Consider the following 18,458-nt stretch of genomic DNA (forward strand, 5'->3'; position numbering starts at 1 on the left):
TATGCAGGAATTGGCGATGGACAGGGAGGCCTGGCGTGCTGCAGTGCACGGGGTCGCAAAGAGTCAGACACGACTGAACGACTGAACTGAACATTGTATCATTTCAATTTGGATTATACAGTCAAGAAGAAAGAAATTTTCAAATAATGAGGTATGTCTGTTAACACACAAACCTTGGCTTATGCCTGCATGAAACAGGTCCAGGCTACTATGGAGTTTGCCTCCTTGAGGAAATAGTTAAACAAAGCAAGTTCTAGGTATAAATCTAGGTGTTAACTTTAGGCAAGTTAATTCACCTCTCTATGCCTGCCTCCCTATTTATAAATTGTGGTTCAAATGATCTCTATGTTATATAAGGTTTGCAATTTGATTAAAACATACAAAATGTGAAAACAATGTAGAGCACTGTTTGCCACATAATTAATGATAATAACTGAATGATAGCTTTTTTACTTATTAAGTCTGTTTTCTTTAAACAGTTTTTCTATCTCCACTAACAGGCAAATTTGCTTTCTATTGCTGGCAGTACACTTGCTTTTTATCTCCTACCTTACTCTCCTCTCCCCAACTTGCTATTTTCTGATCTGCTCATCTGAGTATGCTTATTATCAAGCCAATAGATGAGCTAACATAGCTCTCCTGTAAGTAAAATGCATGAACAGAATCCCTGATGACTACTTTTAATTGTTAGCATTATAAGTCCCTGAAATTTTAGGGGAAATTACTGGATAAATGTACCATGAATGAACCAAATAGTATTGCATAATAAACACATACAATTTTATATTTTAATAGATTTATTCTGTCTAAAAGTTTGTTTCTGAAGAATGAAAAATTTTTTGTTGACTTCTAAGCTATGTAAAGACTAACAAAACCAAATGAAAGGAAAAAAACCAATAATTTTTAGGATACTCTCTTCATCTGGAAGGCCTCTTTCTCATTTCATGAACTTAATACAATATATAATGAACTTGTTTTTGTTCTAAGTTTCCAATTTCAGTTTGCTGGGAGAAATTAACTAGGTGTCTTAGATATCCAAACGGAGACCTTTTTTGAGGCCAAATCAACCCACCTGTAAAGACTGAAGGAAGAGTACCCAGGCTTCACATGGCAGTTCACTTTCAGACACTGAAAGCAGTAATTCAAAACAACTCCTAGAATATGAAACACTACGTCAGTATATAACACTGGTTATAGTCATAATCAAGCACCGTATGACAGTGACACAACACACATTTTAGGTTTATTTAGACTATTTCAAATTTGTTTTTTACTCTTCAAAATTTTATTCAACATTGTTATATTAACTTTTCAACTTTAAAAAAGAGAAAAAAGAAAAACTGTGAAGCTTTAGAGAAGGAATAATAGGATTATAAAACAAGGAATGTTTGTGTTCCAAAAAAAGTATGATGTTAGAGGTCTGGGATTTTGGAAAATAGGAAAGAAAACAGTTAAGACCACAGAAAAGTAAAATCGATCACCCAGACTAAAATTTATCCTACCAACAATCTGTAAACTGAATCAAGGTGATTCCAGAACTAAAAACTAACAGCTGTTATATTTTTTCACTCTGCAAATAAAATACATTAAAGGTGTAATTCTGTCTGCTATTAGGCAGTCAAGTATTAAAATATCAACTAAATCATTATGGGCTCTTAGGGTGGTAATTTTACACTGTGCCCTGGTACTTTCTGCTAGTAAAACTCAAATAATACAACTGAGTTGCAGAATTTCACAGTAATTCCCTCAAAGACCACTACACCTTCCAGATACTCTGTCACTTCAGTTGAACTATACCTAAGGACAGAAAGAAAATTTATCAATCTAAGCCTGAGGACAAAAAGAGACTCTAGGGGCAATTAAATATTATGCTGCTTGGCTGCAGTTTCACTTATACTTGTCTCCTGAAAATGGGAATATAAAGGGGTCAGAGCAAAGGAAGTTTCATTCAAAGGTATGAAACTTTAAACAATGTGATGCCATAGTAAAGAGAAGTCCGGCAAACATTACAACCAAAAATACTCAATTTTAACAGTGATTTAAGTTCTTAAACTTACAGTACTAATCTGCCGAGCACTAAGAGGACATCTTCACACTCAGTAGTTAAATACGGGCGAGCGCTGGCGAAGCTTCGGATGGCAAGCCGATACACCTCCAGGAGATACACAATATGTTCTGATGCGTTCTTGTTGCTTGCATACTGCAACAAGGTCTAAAAAATAAAGTTTCAATTATTTTAAAAATTAAGACAATGAAACAAACAAGACCATCTTTGTTCTCAAATGGACTACCCCTTCCCTTTTTTCTAACAGATGCATACACCTTTTATTTGGCACTAGTTTGTTCAGAGAATTCTATTTTCATCACTTAATGAATTGTTTCTGTTGAATTAAAGAAAAGGCAGAACTGCTCTTTTGACATGAGAATAAATCTACGAATAGAGCCATAAAATGCTGATAGTTGTTCTCAACAGAGGTCTGGAGTTATCATCTCTGAAATTTAGTAATTAGTTTCATTAATACAACACTAAATTGAGCACCAACCATGTACCAATACACTGGTTATACAAGATTATGATTCCTGCCTTATACAAAAGACATTGCTGTGTGTGGCCATTAGCTCTTTTTTCCACATAGGACTGATTAGGCTTAATTTACACCTACCAATTTATAAAAGGTTATGGTTATATTTAATGAAGTTATTTCGAAAACTAACATACATGCCAGATGCTCCAAAATCACTGTGGACAGTGACAGTAGCCACGAAATCAAAAGACGTGCTCCTCAAAAGAAGAGCTAGGACAAACCTAGACAGCATATTAAAAAGCAGAGACATCACTTTGCTTACAAAGGTCCTATAGTCAAAGCTATGGTTTTTCCAAGAGTCATGTAGGGATGAGAGATGGACCACAAAGAAGCCTGAGCACCAAAGAAATGATGCTTTCAAACTGTGGTGCTGGAGAAGACCCTTGAGAGTCCTCTGGACAGTAAGGAAGTTAAACCAGTCAATCCTAAAGGAAATCAACCCTGAATATTCACTGGGAAGGTCCAGTACTTCGGCCCCCTGATGCAAAGAGCTGACTCATTAGAAAAGACCCTGATGCTGGGAAAGACTGAGGGCAGGAGGAGCAGGGGGTGACAGAGGATGAGACGGTTGGTTGGCATCACTGACTCAATGGACAGGAGTTTGAGCAAACTCTGGGAGATAGTGAAAGACAGGGAAGCCTGGCGTGCTGCAGGTCTTGGGGTCGCAACAAGTCAGACACGACTTAGCGACCAAACAACAACAATCCCAGATGCCAGTTTATTTGTTTACAAAGGGGACAGTCATATTAACACCTAGAGTACCTCATTCCCCATATTTTGATATAATAGGTTTTCTGGTGAGTTAAAAATCTAAAACAAAGGAAAACCAGAACCACAATAAGGCCTGAAAAATTACATGTTCAAATCACAATGGAAAGCTGGCTTCTGTTCTCTTTGGACAGTGTGGAAAATAGGCTAAGTTCTTGTTTGGAGTCTCTCTAGGTTCCACAAAGTTGCTCTCCCTTCTAGTAATATACTTCTTTCCTCTAACAACTGAATAGGTTTTGCTTATGCTTAATTGACACATGCTTAATTAACAGGTTAAGACTTGAATTATGCAAGCTTCCCGCCCCCTAGAACACACATTCTGACTGGGTAGGTAGGCAGTTAAGGCTACTTCAGTAATAATCTCTTCAAGGATTCCTAACTTCCTATATTCTGATCTTTCTGCCTAGCAAACTACAAATAGCTTGGTGGTATTGCAGGATTCCACTGATTTTCTGTAGTTTTTTCCTGTAGTTTTTACAATAACAGTCCTTGTATCAGTTCTGATAATTAAGTACTGTCTTTTTAAAAAAAAAAAAACAACAGGGAAACGAATGATAAACCATTATATCATATACTTTATTAAAAGCTCACTTAACTTACACACTGAATTATCTGATCATTGCATACTTGAATGATCAAGATACTTAAGCTATTAAGTTGGTAAGAAAAGTAATTGTGGTTTCGCACTGTGAATTTTAAATCATTATAACTAGGCTCAAACACATTTTCATTAATCAAAATAGGAACCATTACAATCAATGCATTTTTGCCAACAAGAAGTTTGTTTGTTTATTCCTGTAGCATAAAAATCCGTGCCTGGGGATTCGACAGACTCTTGGAAAGTATTTTCTGACTCCTGCTGATTGTGGAAGCATTTTCCCTGCAAAAAGTTGTTGAGATGCTTGAACAGGCGGTAGTCGGTTGGTGAGAGGTCAGGTGGAAAAGGCAAAACTTCATAGACCAATTTATTCAACTTTTGAAGCATTTGTTGTGCGACATGTGGTCGAGCACTGTCATGGAGAAGAACTGGGCCCATTCTGTTGACCAATGCCGCCTGCAGGCATTGCAGTTTTGGGTCAATCTCCTCAATTTGCTGAGCACACATTTGCCGGGATTCAGAAAGCTGTAGTGGATCAGGGCATCAGAGACCATGACCTTTTTTGGTGCAAGTTTGGCTTTGGGAAGTGCTTTGGAGCTTCTTCTCAGTCCAACCACTGAGCTGGTCATCACCAGCTGTAATATAAAATTCATCTTTTGTTGCACATCACAGTCCAATCAAGAAATGGTTCATTGGGGACTTCCCTGGCGGCCCAGCGGCTAAGACCCCGTGCTCTCATAGCAGGAGGTCTGGGTTCAAGCCCTGGTCAGGGAGCTAGAACCCACAGGCCGCATCAAAGATCCCACGTTCTGCAACTAAGACCAGGCAGAGCCAAATAAACAAATGAAATAAACTTTTTTTTTAAAAAAAGAAACGTTCATTGTTGTTGCGCAGAATAATAGAAGACAACACTTCAAAAAGACGATTTTTTTTTTTGCAGTCAAACACCCACTAGCTGAGCTTTTTCCAATTTGCTTCAAATGCCAAACAACTGTAGAATGGTAGGAGTTGAGTTCTTTGTCAACTTCGCGTGTAGTTGTAAGAGGATCGGCTTTGATGAGCCTCTCAATTGGGCACTGTCAACTTCAAGAGATAGTGAAGGACAGGGAAGCCAGGCATGGTGCAGTCCATGGGGTTGCACAAGAGTCAGACACGACTGAGCGACTGAACAACAACTTCTGATGGTTGGCCACTAGGCTCCTCGTCTTCAAGGCTCTCGTCTCCTCTGCAAGACTTCTGGAACCACCACTGCACTGTGTGTACATGAGAGGGTCCTGGGCCAAATGCGCTGTTGATGTTGAGTTGTCACTGCTGCTTTACGACCCATTTTGAACTCGAACAAGAAAATCGCTCTCATTTGCTTTTTGTCTAACATCATTTCCACAGTCTAAAACAAATATAAAATATACAGCAAGCAATAAGTCATTAGCAAAAACCATAAAGTGAGAAAAGTGCATGAAAATGATGTATAACATAACCACATTAATTTAAGAATATATTCCAATTGCAAACAGCAAAGTTCAACAATGCAAAATCACAATTACTTTTGCACCAACCTATTTCAATACATCCATTTAATTAAGTATCTTGCTGCTTTACCAGTCACTTTAGAGAAGTAGACTCCTTCTATATTTTCAGAAGAACATTATGTACCCATCTAATCAAATCCCAAATTTTAATAAGAAAAAACTGAATGATAACAGAGGATCATAAAACTGATCCCATAGTAATCCTTTCTAGCTAAATGAGTGAAGAAAAGGCATGCAGAATTGTGTGCTTATCAGCTACATAAATAAGACTTCATACTTGCTGTTCAGTCGCTAAGTCATGTCTGACTCTTTGCAAATCCATGAACTGCAGCCTTCCCTGTTCTTCACTATCTCCTGGAGTTTGCTCAAGCTCATGTCCATTGAATTGGTGATGACATCCAACTATCTCATCCTCTGTCGCCTCTTTCTCTTCCTGCCCTCAATCTTTCCCAGCATCAGGGTCTTTTCCAATGAATCAGCTCTTTACATCAGGGGGCCCAAGTACTGGAGCTTCAGCTTCAGCACCAGTCCTTCCAGTGAATATTCAGGGTTGACTGAATATTCTTTAGGACTGACAGGTTTATCTCCTTGCTGTCCAAGAGACTCTCAAGAGAGTCTTCTCCAGCACCACAGTTCGAAAGCATCTCTGGCACTCAGCCTTCTTTAAGGTTCAACTCTCACATCCATACATGACTACTGGGAAAAAATCAAAGCTTTAACTATATGGACCTTTGTAAGCAAAGTGATATCTCTGCTTTTTAAAGTGATGTCTCTTTTTTTAATACCCTGTCTAGGTTTGTCATTGCTTTTCTTTCAAGGAACAAGCATCTTTTAGTTTCATGACTGCAGTCACCATCCACAGTGATTTTGGATTATTTCACATAATATCTCTTAACAAATCTCTTAAAATCTATGTCAGAAAGAAACTGTTTTAGGTCAGCAAATTACTTATTTTCTGCATTGGTTAATCTGAAAACCAGAAGGCTTTACAAATTTATATTCAGTACCAGAATTTATGTTCCTTAAGGTCAGGTAATATCTTATCAACCTTAGTAGGCCAAACACTCCTCCACTCACTTCCATCTCCATAGGACATTCAAGTCTCATTAAATGTTTACTGAATAAATTTACCATTTTACTGAATAAATTCATCATTCTATTCATTTGCCAAATATTTTTTCATAGTCTACTCCAGTAAGGAGCTAGGTACTAGGGGGAAAGACACAGGGGCCTATCCTGGAGCTTTCAGAATGAGTCAACACAACCTAACGGTTGAAACCACATGTGCAAATTAACCAGCTGCTGGCTACGTGTGCAGAAAGAAGCGCGGAGGGAACAGAGACAAGGCTGTTCTTTCCGCAGTCCCTTCCCACTCAGAAGCTCCTGCCACCAGTCTAGTATCTTCTGACACAGATGTCCAATTAAGCCTCCCAAGTCACACAAGATTCAATACCCTGTGAGTACTTAGGTTTACATCTTCCCCTATACTTATTTATATATTTTTTATATTCCTAAATCTTTTCCCCCTTATATGTTAATCACATTAAAGAAGTGTCCTTTTCTGCTATATTTAAAATGGAAACCAGTAAGGTCCTACCATATATAGCACAGGGAACTCTGATCGTCGTTACGTGGCAGCCTGGGTGAAAGGACAGTTTGGGGGAGAATGGCTGAGTCCCTTTGCTGTTCACTTGAAACTGTTACAACATTGTTAATCGGCTATATTTCAATATAAAACAAAAAGTTAAAATGGTTAAAAACATTTTTTTTACAAGGGAGGTGTCCTTAACATATCCACTATGTGCGTACTCTGGACACTGAAAGAACCACTGGAACAATCTTCTTTACTATCATCGTTTTTAAGAACTCAAGATTAAACTGAATGAATTATAGCCATCCAAATAACATTACTTTGCCAATAAAGGTCCATCTAGTCAAGGGTATGGTTTTTCTAGTGGTCATGTATGGATGTGAGAGTTGGAATGTGAAGAAAGCTGAGTGCTGAAGAATTGATGCTTTTGAACTGTGGTGTTGGAGAAGACTCTTGAGAGTCCCTTGGACTGCAAGGAGGTCCAACCAGTCCATCCTAAAGAGATCAGTCCTGGGTGTTCTTTGGAAGGACTGATGCTAAAGCTGAAACTCCAATACTCTGGCCACCTCATGCGAAGAGTTGACTCATTGGAAAAGTCCCTGATGCTGGGAGGGATTGGGGGCAGGAGGAGAAGGGGATGACAGAGGATGAGATGGCTGGATGGCATCACCGACTCGATGGATGTGAGTCTGACTGAACTTCGGGAATTGGTGATGGACAGGGAGGCCTGGCGTGCTGCAATTCATGGGGTCGCAAAGAGTCGGACATGACTGAGCAACTGAACTGAACTGAACTGAACTGAAACAACATTTTTAAGTAACTCATGTAAACAAAATTCCATCAAAAGCAGAAAAGAAAAATGGGAGTCTTTTATTTCTCTTTAGAAATTTAAATTTTAGACACCAACAAAACTAAGAAAGGGGCAGTAAATAATAATTATGACTCCCTCAAGTTCATTGGCATTCTTCAGAAACCAAATTAATGACCAAATTAATGGCCTCTTCTCTTTGTTTCAGTAAACTTATTTATTCTACTAAAGTTTACTATGTAGCAATAATGTGGAGGGTAACAGAGATGAAGACTCCATTCCTGCCCTTAAAGAACTAAGTACACTTAGCCCAATCAGGTACCATCTTTATTTCAAACATTCTCACAGGATGTTCTCATTCATATCTCAGGCAGATTCTCTCTCAAGTCCTTGCTATATACCTCAAATGCCTGTTAGACATTTCCATCTGGATGTCCTATTCAAATCTAAAATTCAACATGGTGAAAACAAACATCTTCCCCAGCAAATATGCTCTTCCTCCTATGTTCCATCTGTCTCTTTTCAGGAGCCAGAGCTAAAAAAAACTATCTCTGAAATCACCACACCAAAGTTTATTGACTCAATGGCAAAAACATTAATACCTTTGTCTCTGATCTTATGCTTTATTTCCATAGCCAGTGACCTAGACCAGGGCTCTGAACATCCCTCATCTGGAATGCCACAACAGTTTACTTCTCTAGGTTAAATACTATTCGGTTCTGTGTATGTGTTATAATCATAACTTCTTTGTACATAAAAAATTAATGCACAGGGGGAAAAATTAGAAGGAATTCAGCCATATTAATGTTAGGAAGAACCACTGGAAGGACTGATGCTGAAGCTGAAGCTTCAGTATTTTGGTCATTTGATGTGAACAGACGACTCATTGGAAAAGTCCCTGGTGCTGGGAAACACTGAGGGCAGAAGGAGAAGCAGGCGTCAGAGGTGGCTGGATGGCATCCCCGATGCAATGAAGATGAACTTGGGCAAACTCTGGGAGACTGTGAGGGAAAGGGAGGCCTGGCGTGCTGCAGTTCATGGGGTTGCAAAGGGTCAGACACAACTGGGCACCTGAACAACAGTGGTAGGATTATAAACAATTTTGTACCATTTTTATGTTTTTCTGAAATTCTTCCCAAGTTTTCTTTATTAAGCATTATTATATTTACAGGAAGAAGGAAAGATTATCTCCCCTTATCCCAATTCTATCTACATTCCTCACTACATGGTTTCAAACAGGCTGGTTAGCATCTGGACTATTCTCTGAAAACTACCAGGGAAGGAGAAATTTTTTTCATAATGATCATTGTTTATGCAGGGATGCATTCCAATTTAAGACTCAAATGGTTTGAGACTAACTTTTCCAGTGGAATAATCATAGTTAATATTTTTGAGCACACACTATGCACTAGGTATTTTCCTAAGAGCTTTACATGGTACTAACATTTAATACAATAACCCAAGAGCTAAGTGATTTATCATCAGCCGATTTTTAAAATGAGATAACAAAAGCACAGAGAGATTATTTTCTGAAAGTCACCATTGTAGTAAATGCTGGATTTAGGATTTGAACTGTGGGTCATCTGACTCCAGAGACCACACTTAACCACTCTGCTACAAGACTTTCAAGAACGCACAATTCTACAACTATTTTACTTGTATTTTTAATTCTGCCCCTCCTGCCCCCAAGCATTAGCTTTAATCTTCTACAACAAGTAGTATCATGGGTATCATTTGATCTTCCCAAGAGTTTACAGCATTTAATTCCCATTTAAAATGACTGCTTCTGGGGAAAGTTGTTCAGCCATAGTGAGATTGACGCTCCACACTTTAGAATGGTGGTGGTTCACACAGAAGTGACAAACGGTATCTGGTACTTGGTCCTTACTGTTAAATCTGTATGTGACTTTTAATAGAAGAGGATTTGCATTATTTTAAATTTTGGCCAGTAAGCAAGAAATCTTATTGATTTTAATTTCTTAACACATGAAATTCCCAGAATTAAATAAATTTGAGTAAAATGTGACTGTACTATGACAGACAGACTTCCAGCAGGGTAGCCTTTCAGCTGGATTTCTGAGGTATGGGTCAAGTTTGAAAATGCGAAAGTGAGGGGAAACGAAATTCAGGTAGACAGCAACTTGAACAAAATCAGAAAAAATCAATAGAACAGATGGGGCAAAACAGTGACAAGACTTAACATCACTTGGTGAGGAAGCATGGGAGATTTCTCTCGAAGAGACTAAGCTGGCTGTGAGATGAAATGGAATGGGAAGTGAACAGCTGGCTGCTTACATTCAGAAAGTGGCTAGAGTAAATTACAACTTTTAAGTCTTAAAACATACATGGCTATTAGACTGCACCTCACGCTTTTTATATTGGTTATAGTTGGCTTTTTAAACCCAGAAATATGACTTGTTACTTTATCTACCTACCTATTTATCTATTCTGATTAACTTTCACTGGATGCAATCCATCATCCTAGCCGACCAAGATTATTTTTAGATACTGATTCTGTCATGGGATTTAACTATGCTTTCTAATTTCATTTTCAATTTAAAAAAATATCTTTTGCTGGGCTTTTTCCTAGTGGCTGAGTTGTAAAGAATCTGCCTGCCAATGCAGGAGACACAGGTTCAATCCCTGCTCCGGGCAGATGCCACATACTACGCAGCAGCTAAGCCTGTGTGCCGCAACTACTGAGCCTCTACTCTAGAGGCAGGAGCCGCAACCACGAAAGCTGCAACAAGAGAAACCACAATGAAAAGCCCGCGCACTGCGACTGGAGGGCAGCGTCAGCTCTCTGCAACTGGAGAAAAGCCCGTGCAGCAACGAAGACCCAATAAGGCCAAAAATAAATACATAAAAATTGTATAAATATATCTTTTGCTTTAATAAACTAATAAATTTTTTGTAATAAAATACCCTTTATTGTTTAAAAAAATATATATAGGTAAGTAGAGAAGTAAAAATAAAAATGTCATTAATAAACACTACCATTACTCCCAAAACAGACCACTGTTAACAAATAAAATTAAGTTTGAGGGGTTTTTATGCCTAAATAGTAGCATATTAATGGACTCAAGCTATATTATTTTGTAAAACTTTCTTCAACATCAATATTTTTATACCTCATGTGTATACTACAATTTATTACTCAAGTCCCTGTTTCTGGACATGATGGTTTCTAACTTTTCATTACTATGCAAAGTTAGAAATTTCTATATGCAATATTTATATAATTATTATAATATTCAGCACAATGTTCTATAAATAGAATTGATGGGTCAAAGGATGCATAATTTTTAAGAATTTACATAGTGCTAAATTCTGCACCAGAAAATTTGTTCCAATTTATATTCCTATTATTTATGTAAAATATCAATAGATTGAGAAATTATCACAATTATTGTACATTACAACCTAAATACAATCTTTTCAAGGTCACATGGATAGGGCAAATACAGTATTTTGTTTATTCAATTTACAATCCTTTCATTACTACTGTGATTGAATAAAATTTTTCATGTTTATGATATCTTTAATTACTACAGCATCTATATGGTATCTTCATCTAAGTTATCAATAATAGAAAGGAAGAGAGCTTGAACGAGAACAGTATCAACAGTTAAACTTCCCCCCAAAATTGAAGAGGAACAAATTCTAACTCATTCTATGAGGCCAGCATGACTCTGATATCAAAGCCAAAGACTACAAGTAAAGAAAACTACAGACCAATATCCCTTACGATACAAAAATCATCAACAAAATATTAGCAAGCTGAATTCAATGGCATATTAAAATAAACTATACACTATGACCAAGTGGTATTTATTCCTGGAATGCAAGGATGGTTCAGCATATGAAAATCACATTAAGAGCATGAAGCGAAAAAACCTCACATGTCACCTCAACTGATGTAGAAAGAATATTTGAAAAATTCAGTAACCTTTCATGATAAACACTCAACAAACTAGGAGCAGAAGAAAAGTACCTCAAAATAATATAGATCATGAATGAAAAATCCTAACATTATACTCAATGGTGAAAGACTTAAAGCTTTTCCTTTAAGGTCAGGAAGAAAGATGTCCACATTCCCCATTTCTATTCAATACAGTACTTGAAGTCCTAGTGAGAGCAATTAGGCAAGAAAAAGAAATAAACGGCATCCAAATTGGAAAGAAAAGTAGTATCACTGTTTGCAGATGACATGATTTTATATGTAGAAAACATTGAAACTTCAACATCAAAAAAACTAACCAAATAAACAAGTTCAGAAAAGTTGCACAATATGAAATCAACACACAAAAATCAGCTGTGTTGTTTTTTTGTTTTTGGCTGCAACACACAGCTTGCAGGATCTTAGTTCCCCAGCCAGGTATGAAAGCACAGAGTCCTAACTACTGGACCGCCAGGGAATTCCCTCAGTTGTGTTTTTATACAACAACAATGAACAATCTGAAAGAGAAGTCAACCATTCCATTTATAATTGCATCAAAAATACAGGGATAGTGACTTCCCTGTTGGTCCAGTGGTTAGGAATATGCCTGCCAATGCAAGTGACATGGGTTTAACCCCAGGTCTGCCCACATGCCATTGGACAACTAAGCCCATGTGTTGCAATTACTGAAGCCCACCCGCCCTACAGTCTGTGGTCCTCAACAAGAGAAGCCACCAAATTGAGAACCCATGTATTGCAATGAAGAGTACCTCCTTGTGCCACAACTAGAGAAAGCCCACATGCAACAATGAAAAGCCCATGGGTTACAACAAAGACCCAGTGCAGCCAAAAATTAACAAATTTTAAAAACAGAGGAATAAACTTAACCAAGGAAGTGAAAGACTTACACACTGAAAACTATAATATTAAAACTTAATCAAAGATGCTAAAGACACAAATAAACTGCAAGACATGACACAAAAATGTTCATGGAATGGAAGACAACAGTGTAAGATGTCAATTCTACAGAAAGCAATGCACAAGATTCATGAAATCCCTATCAAAATCTCAGTTTTGCGAGGGGGGGTGGCATCTCAAGGGACCCTGAATTGCCAAAACAAACTTGAAAAGAAGGATAAAGTTGTAGATCTCACACTTTTTTTTTTTTCCCTATGTCACACTTTCTGATTTCAAAATTTACTACAAAGCTACAGTAATCAAAGCAGTGTGTACTGGCATAAACACACAAAGACCAACGAAACAGACTAGACAGTCCAAAAATAAACCGTCATGTGCATGCATTTGTGTGTGCTAAATTGGTTCAGTCACGTCTGACTGTTTGTTACCCTATGGACTGTATGTAGCGCACTAGGCTCCTCTGCCCATGGGATTCTCCAGGCAAGTGGGTTGCCATGCCTTCCTTCACAAGACCTTCCAGACCCAGGGATCAAACTGGCGTCTCTTATGTCTCCTGCACTGGCAGGCGAGTTCTTTACCACTAGGGCCATAAACCCTCATATATATGGTCAAATGATTTTCCAAGGTGCCAAGACCATTCAGCAGAGGAACAGACAGTCTTTTCAACAAGTGCTACTGGAAAAACTGAATATTCATATGGAAAAGAATTTGTCTCTTACTGTATACCATATACATAAATTAACTCAAAATAGATCTAAGATCAGACTCCCAAGGAAAAGAAATAAAAGCAAAAATAAACCCTAAACAAGACCTAATCAAACTTAAAAACTGTTACACAGCAAAGGAAACTATCAACAAAATGAAATGTCTTTTTTTGAAACAGGGAATGGGAGAAAACATTTGTAAATGATATGACTGACAAGGGATTAATATCCAAAATATACCAATAACTTCTACAACTCGATATCAAAAAACCAAACAACACAATCAAAAAATGGGCAGAAGACCTAAACAGGGATCTCTCCAAAAACAAAACATACAGATGACCAACAGGTACATGAAAAGATACTCAACATCACTAATTATTAGAGAAACACAAATTAAAACCACAATGAGGTATCACTTCACATCAGTCAGAATGGCTATCATCAGAAAGTATGAAGATAACAAATGCTGGAGAGGGTGTGGAGAAAAGGGAGCCCTCCTACACTCTTGCTGGGAATGTGAACTGGTACAGATACTACAGGAAACAGCATGAAGGTTACTTCAAAAACGAAAAAGAGAGCTACACATGATCTAGCGATTCTACTCCTGGGTACAAATACCAAAAAGACAAAGACTCTAATTTAAAAAGATACATGTACCCCAATGTTCACAGCACTATTTACAGTACCCAAGATGGAAAAAATTCAAGTGCCCATCAACAGACAACTGACTTAAGATGTCGTACAAGTATGTGTGTACATGTACACACACAAACACACAAAATGAAATATTACTCAGTCATAGAGAAGAATGAAATATTGCCATTTGCAGCAACATGGATGGGACCTAGAGAATATCATACTAAATGAAGTCAATCAGATAGAAAAACACAAATACTTTATGATATCACTTATACATGGAATCTAAAAAATGCTACAAATGAATCTATATACAAAAAACAGACTCACAGACACAGAAAATAAATTTATGGTTACTAAAGGGGGAGGTGGGCGATAAGTTAGGAGCACTATGGGATTAACAGATACAAATTGCTTCACATAAAACAGATAAGCAAGAAGGATTTACTGTATTACACAGAGACCTATATGCAATATCTTGCAATAACTTACAATGGAAAACAATCTGAAAAAAAAAAAGTAACTGAATAATTTTGCTGTACATCTGAAACTAACACATACTGTAAATCAACTATACTTCAAATAAAGAAAAAAGGAAAAAAAAATAGATCTAAGAGCTAAAATCATAAAACTCTTAGAAGAAAACAATGGGAAAAAACTCCATGATATTGGATTTGGAAATTATTTCTTAGATATGATACCAACAGCATTACATAACAAAAGTAAAAATATATAAACTGAACTATATCAAAATAAAAACTTGTCTACCCTGAAATCTGGACCTTATCCTTGTGGTAAAAAGAAAACCTGCAGAACAGGTGAAAATATTTGCCAAATTATATACCTGTTAAAGGATTAATATCCAGTATATATAAAGAAGTTTTAAAACACAACATCAAAAAAAACAACCCAACAATAATAGGCAAAGGACTTAGACTTCTCCAAAGATACACAAGTGGCCAATAAGCACCTGAAAAGATAAAACAGAATAACAATTGTTTGTAAAGATGTGGAAAATTTGGAACCCCTGTGCATTGTTGATGGGAATGTAAAATGGTACAGCCACTGTGCAAAATGTATGGTGGTTTCTCCAAAAATTAAACTGAATTACCATATGATCCAGTAATTTTGCTTCTGGATATATACCCAAAAGAACTGAAAGTACGGATTTGGAGAGTTATTTGTATCCATGTTCATAGCAGCATTATTTACAAAAGGTAGAAGCAATCCAAGAATACATCAAGGAATAGATGAACAAACTGTGGCATATAAACACAATGGAATATTATTCAGCCTTAAAAGGGAGACTTGACATGTGCTGCTGCTGCTGCTGCTGCTAAGTCACTTCAGTCGTGTCCAATTCTGTGCGACCCCATAGAGGGCAGCTCACCAGGCTCCCCCGTCCCTGGGATTCTCCAGGCAAGAACACTGGAGTGGATTGCCATTTCCTTCTCCAATGCATGAAAGGGAAAAGTGAAAGTGAAGTCGCTCAGTCATGTCTGACTCTTTGAGACCCCATGGACTGCAGCCTTCTAGGCTCCTCCGTCCATGGGATTTTCCAGGCAAGAGTACTGGAGTGGGGTGCCATTGCCTTCTCCATGTGCTACAAAGTCAATAAATCTTAAAGTCATCATGCTCAGCGAAATAAGCAAGCCACAAAGTGACATATGTTTCCACTTATGTCAAATTCATAGACAAAAATATAGAATGGTGGTTACCAGAGGCAAGAAACAGGGAGGAATGGCAAATTAATGTCTGATGAGTTCAGAGGTTCAGTTTGAGAAGATGAAAATGTTCTGGAGATGAATAGTGCTGATGGTTGCATAACAATATAATATACTTAATACCACAGAAATGTATGCTTAAAAATAGCTAAAATGGCAAATTTTATATTATGCATACTTTACCACAATGTAAAAAAATACCCAAAAAAGTTAACTGTATGTCTTGAGATTTAAGAAGAGCTATTTTCAAGAAACAGAAGTGGGTGAGCATGAACAGGAAGAGTGGGGAAAGCGAGGAGGATAAATTCAAATATTTCCCATTTCTGTTTTAGTAAGTCACTACTACTAAAGAGATCTAGGATACTTCTTGAATACGAAAATTTTAAAATCTGAGCTTTATCACTGGGGAAGATTACAATATTGAGGCAGCTATGTAAAACAGTGAAATAAAAATGCCTTTCAGTTGGGGAGTCAAACTTCTATGTCCATTGTTTGCCAGCTAACAGTGGTCTTGATTTTTTTTAAAAACATTCAACTGAAATGACTGAGTACTCATTTTGCACCAGACAATGTGCAATATAGCTTAAAAACAAAACAAACAAACAAAAAATCTGTGGCAAAACACACGTAACAAAATTTACCATCTTAATAATTTTTAAGCGAACAGTTCTATGATATTAAGTATATTTACACTGCTGTGCTACCACCCCAACATCCATCCACACAACTTGTTCCATCTTACAAAACTGAAATCAAACCCATTAAACAGTAACTCCCCATCCCCCTACCCTCCACCCTCTGGCAACCACCATTCTACTTCTTATCTGTGAGCAATATACTCTCATAATATTGTATTTTCTGTTTGAAAAAAGCAACACAAGAGTGTGGTAATGGCATCAAGGTATACAAACAGAACAATGGAACAGAATAAAGTCCTGAAATAGACCTACATACATATGGCTAATTGATTTTCAGCCAAGTGCAAAGGAGATTTCTCCATTCAGTGGGAAAGCAGTCTTTTCAACAAATGCTGCTGGGACATTTAGATGCTTATATCTTTTAAAAAAAGAACTTCCATCCATCACTCACACAACATACAAAAAGTAACTCCAAATGGATCATAGATCTTTAAATGTAAAACTTAAAACAATAACACAGAAGAGAACACAGAACATCTTTGTGCTCTTAGGTTAGGCAGATTCTCAGATATAACATGAAAACTATCATCAATAAAAGAACAAGTTGATAAATTGAACTCTGTCAAAATTAAGAACATGTGTTCTTCAAAAGACACTGTTGCTGCTGCTGCTGCTGCTGCTGCTGCTAAGTCACTTCAGTCATGTCCGACTCTGTGACCCCATAGACAGCAGCCCACCAGGCTCCCCCGTCCCTGGGATTCTCCAGGCAAGAATACTGGAGTGGGTTCCCATTTCCTTCTCCAATGCATGAAAATGAAAAGTGAAATTGAAGTCGCTCAGTCGTGTCTGACTCTTCATGACCCCATGGACTGCAGCCTACCAGGCTCCTCCATCCATGGGATTTTCCAGGCAAGAGTACTGGAGTGGGGTGCCATTGCCTTCTCCAAAAGACACTGTTAAGAGAGTAAAAAGACAAGCCACAGCCTAGGAAAATACATGCCAACAAGCCATGGCTTGGCTGCTCCTAGGGCCATCTAGTAATGTAGGCCTTCTCTTTCCTGTTAATGTCTCACCCAGTTTTTCCTTGAGGTTCTTGATGGTGTCTTGTGTGAGTTTACCAACAGTTCAGTCCACAACGTGTGGCTGACACTATGTTGTTCTGCCTCAGTTCATCTGCTCTCCCTGAGCTGGTAGTGAGCACCTTAGGCTCTCTTCATGCCCACCCTCAGCACAGTGGAATTTGTATCACAGTCAAGGGTGTTCCCTCCAGAGATACCAAGTGAACCAGTGACAGAATGTGTGTAACTTAAAGGTGATACAAATCACCACCTCCAATCTGTCTACCCTTTGCCATCTAAGCCACAACATTTAAAAAAGCAAAAAAAAAAGAATATATTAAATAAAGGGCTTGGGTCCAGAAACACACACACACTCCTCTCGAAACTCAACAACACGAAAACAATCCAATTTTTTCAAGTCGGCAAAGGAGTTGAAAAGATACATTTCCAAAGAAGATATATGGTTGGTAAATAAGCAGGTAAAAAGATACCCAACAAAAATCACTAGGGAAATACAAATAAGAACCACAATGAGCTGCCACTAATTTTAGGATGGCTAAAACTATAATAAAGCGACTGGCTACGCCATGTGTTGATCAGGGCCATGTGTTGATCAGGAAGTGGAAAACTAAAACTCTCATACATTGTTGTTAGGAATGTAAAACGATACTACTCTGAAAAACCTGACATGTGACCCAGCCATTCATTTACCCAAGAGAAAGAGAAAGCATTTGTTCACACAAAGACTTATACATGAATGTTCATAACAGCTTTGTTTGTATTAGCCAGAAACTGGAAACAAGCTGAATGGCCAACAGGTGAATGGACAAACAAATCATGATAAAGCCATACAAAGAATACTCAGCAATAAAAGAAATTAATTATTAATATATACAACATAAAAGAATTTCAAAATAATTATACTGGCTGAAAAAAAAACAAAAAGAGACTGTATAGG

The 18,458-nt window shown here is 37.6% G+C and overlaps 1 protein-coding gene and 1 pseudogene across 1 annotated transcript in view; one reads left to right on the forward strand and one right to left on the reverse strand.

Annotated features, from left to right (window-relative positions):
• Positions 1–10,598, forward strand: part of LOC129655629 (60S ribosomal protein L19-like) — a 72,838-nt pseudogene extending 62,240 nt beyond the window's left edge.
• The window catches only part of RLF (RLF zinc finger), an 80,628-nt gene that overhangs the window by 46,861 nt on the left and 15,309 nt on the right, over positions 1–18,458 (reverse strand). Inside the window, exons 2-3 of the mRNA XM_055586283.1 lie at positions 2,058–2,212; positions 1,073–1,154 (exon numbers count right to left, since the gene is read on the reverse strand). Of these exons, the coding sequence (XP_055442258.1) occupies positions 1,073–1,154; positions 2,058–2,212 (237 nt within the window). The remainder of the gene's footprint in view (positions 1–1,072; positions 1,155–2,057; positions 2,213–18,458) is intronic.

Source organism: Bubalus kerabau, chromosome 6 (genome assembly GCF_029407905.1).
Source record: "Bubalus kerabau isolate K-KA32 ecotype Philippines breed swamp buffalo chromosome 6, PCC_UOA_SB_1v2, whole genome shotgun sequence".
Lineage (NCBI taxonomy): Eukaryota > Metazoa > Chordata > Mammalia > Artiodactyla > Bovidae > Bubalus > Bubalus kerabau.